The following is a 3,324-nucleotide window of genomic DNA, read 5'->3' on the forward strand; positions in this document are numbered from 1 at the left end:
CCTCACTACCATAACACTAGAACATAATAATCTCCATCTATTTAGCTTACAACTACTCGTCGATGTCAAAATTGCTTACCTTATGTTTCTGCTGGAAGCTGCCTAACTTATGCTGAATTGTATGTGCCTTTCAGGAAACTTTACGTGCAAACAGTATAGAACAATCCGCACGCGTTGTACAGAAGATCCAACTATGACTTGAAGACAGATTAATGTTCGGCTGAGGATGCCATAAAAAACTGATCAGTGACGGTGTGCATGACTTTAATGATCATGCCCTTTAAACATTTTGTAAATAGGACTTACCAGCTTAAGTTGCAATATCCAGCACACCATTTCACGTTGAGTGCGGTTACTGGAAACCCGTACTTACAGTATTGTAATAGATGAGGTTTGTTTAATTTTGGATTAAGTTTTGCCATGAGTAGTTATGCGTCCGAATTTTCACCTATTGTCTCACCTATATAGCGTTCTGATGTAAAAAGCACATTTTACTTATAAGCCTGAAGGCTTAGGACGTACCTAAACTTTCTTTTGGTGAGAAAGGCTTAAAACTTGAAAGATGCCTTCGAGGTGTACCCAAGGTTTGAACTTCTATTCCTATGCACACTCAAACTACTTGAACTACAACTCCCTTGGCAAGGACAAAATAGAAGAGAAATCAAATCATTATCTTGTTTGGGTTTTCATCTTAGTAGGTGAAAGCCAAAAAGTTGCAACAAATATAGAAAATCAAATTGCTTATATTTTACAAGATCTCCAAGCTTGCCCCCACAATTTGTGGCACAAATTAGTGGTTGATCCTAACACCTACAAAAAATGAAAAAAAGACACAATATAGCTCCATCTTGACATGCTTTTTGTGGGAAGTCAAACATGATAGGAAAAGCAAGGGAAAGAAGGGTCAAACATAAGGGAGAACTTCCATATATGTGTAGATACATATATATGTAGATTTGGGTGAGATTTGGAATTGTCTTACTGCTACTATTTACAGATTTAGAGGGTTGAAGAGATGATTAAAGTTTATAAAGGATTTTGTCTTGATTTGGGTACTATCTCTTGCATGTTGAGCACTCAAAAATAGGGAATTTGTGGATCGATTTGGATATTTCTTTTCCTACTACTATAGGTGAAAGAGTGTAGGGATTTTTTGTTGAAAATAGAAGGGTTTTGAAGCTTTGATTGAGGAAATTCACAATTCTTTGGGCTATTTTGATTCAAGTGTGTCATGGGGATATATTGGGTGTGTTTTAAGGTCTTACATACATTGTTTGTGTAGAGATTGTTGTATTACAATCACTTAAGGTTTTGGAATGAAATGTTTTTGTTTAAGCTATCAACTGAGAAGTGTTGTTTGACTGAGCTATTTTCTTTGTAACAAGGTTATAAGTTTGAAACCAATAGTGAAGTTGTATAGAGATTGAAGTGAGTGTTCTTTGCAAGTGATAAATGGTACAATTTGATTTCTCTCTTGCATACATTTATTGTCTATAGTTTGTTCGGGTTAAAGGTGCTTGTGCCTAACTACCCATGTATTAGTTACATTGACAATACTCGCAGACTTGTACACTATAGCTGGCAGGTGCTCATCACAATCACTTCATTCTTTATTATTTCAGTGACATTTGAATAAGGGAAGTCAGGTCATACATTGTGTAGTTGGAGTTCCCACATCCCGTGTCTCTCTTTCTCTTGCTCTTGCTCCTTTCACCATAGCTCTTGCTTTCCCTCGCATGCTTCCACCTAGGTCTCACTACTTTCAATTGATATTAGAGCCATCTTGACCAAGAGCTTGGATCTGAACTGGCATTGCTTTAGCTTCCATTTGAACATGTACAAGATGGTTTCTCCATTGGCAACCATAACTTCAACCTTCGGCGAGATTCATATTGATCTTCCATTGCTCCAAGACTATTCAGAACCTACTGACGCTTCAAGTATGGGTTCTTTGGTACCCATTGGACCTTGGATTGTAGCTCATTTGTCATAGCACGGTAACAAATAAGAACATTTTTCTAAAGCTAGTGACCTATGAGCTTTCAATAGTTGTAGCTCTTCAACCACACCTCCATTGGATTTCGGCTAGAAGAAGCTTATCCCAAGCCTTCTTGAGAAGGCATTGCTCATTTTGAAAGTGAGAATTTAGCTCAATTGGTTCAATATCTCCTTAGCCTAGGTTTGCACTATTTACGCTAGACAATTTCTTGATGTTCTTGATTACCATTTGCAACTCCTACTCATTATTTGTAGCTTGCGAATGCTTCTAACACTTGGTTAGTACTCTTGGGCATTGGACCATGGGCTTTTGGAATTGTATGCATTGACTTCGAGCTCTTGATCTTTAGTTCACTACTGTATATAGCAATCATTTGCTGTAATCTATCTATGGTAGCACACTTACTAGTGTTTTGGAGCTTGTATCGATGCCTACTAATGTTCAATTGATACTAACACACTTGTAGATATTAATTTGTTTCTTGGAGATGCTTTATGGCCACATTTAGATCATTTGGATAAGATGGTAGAGGTTTTCTCATTGCTAGAATAACAAGGCAACACACTATTCTATTGATGATCTTGTATATCGATTACCATTGGATGCTTCTCGAGCACTTTGGACGCTACACTGGTGTGTTCCATTGATGTTACATGCTTGGTTGTGCTCATTACATGCTATTGAGTTGAGATTGAAGCTTGATTTTATTGACATTAGTTGTCATTCATTGTTATGGACACTACTTGGATGCCATAGTAAGAGCTTTCTAGACTACTTGGGTCCCATGCTTCTAGATGTCTGTCATATGGGTCTTGGATGTCTAGATACCACACACATGATGTTTTGAGGTTCTTATGCTTATTTGGCATTTGACGACCTTTGTTCCACTGGGAGCCACAAGTTAACACTCGGATATTACATAGAGCACTTGATGTTTGCAATTGAGCTTGGGTGTATTATAGTGAGATATTGGGACTCATTGTGACATGTGCATGCTCTCTACATATGTATTGGATGTAGGTATCTTGCCATGGGTTGATTTGATCTCTTGACTTGGACCTGGCACTTATGTCGGTCAGCATGCTGTTAATGATGTTTATATGCTTCTGGGTTATGTCTTGAGCTTTGCTTACTGGGTTATGCATATTGTAGTTCTCTTCATTTACCCTTGAGACCTACCCTGTGCATGATGTTATGCCTATTACATGTATGATTACTGACACACTATAGTTATGCTAGTCTCTTCACTGCCGGTCGTTCTTGGATTTTTCATCTTAATTCCTCATACTGGATTATTAACCTATTGTTGCAGTTTATTATAGCAG

The 3,324-nt window shown here is 37.7% G+C and overlaps 1 protein-coding gene across 1 annotated transcript in view; it reads left to right on the top strand.

The window, feature by feature from the left end:
- The window catches only part of LOC148028973 (uncharacterized), a 1,954-nt gene extending 1,504 nt beyond the window's left edge, over positions 1-450 (top strand). Inside the window, exon 6 of the mRNA XM_087688635.1 lies at positions 135-450. Within this exon, the coding sequence (XP_087544761.1) occupies positions 135-159 (25 nt within the window). The 3' untranslated portion in view covers positions 160-450. The remainder of the gene's footprint in view (positions 1-134) is intronic.
- The last annotated feature ends 2,874 nt before the right edge of the window (positions 451-3,324 follow it).

Source organism: Lygodium microphyllum, chromosome 11 (genome assembly GCF_053477565.2).
Source record: "Lygodium microphyllum isolate KBCC chromosome 11, Lygodium_microphyllum_v1.1.10, whole genome shotgun sequence".
Classification (NCBI taxonomy): domain Eukaryota; kingdom Viridiplantae; phylum Streptophyta; class Polypodiopsida; order Schizaeales; family Lygodiaceae; genus Lygodium; species Lygodium microphyllum.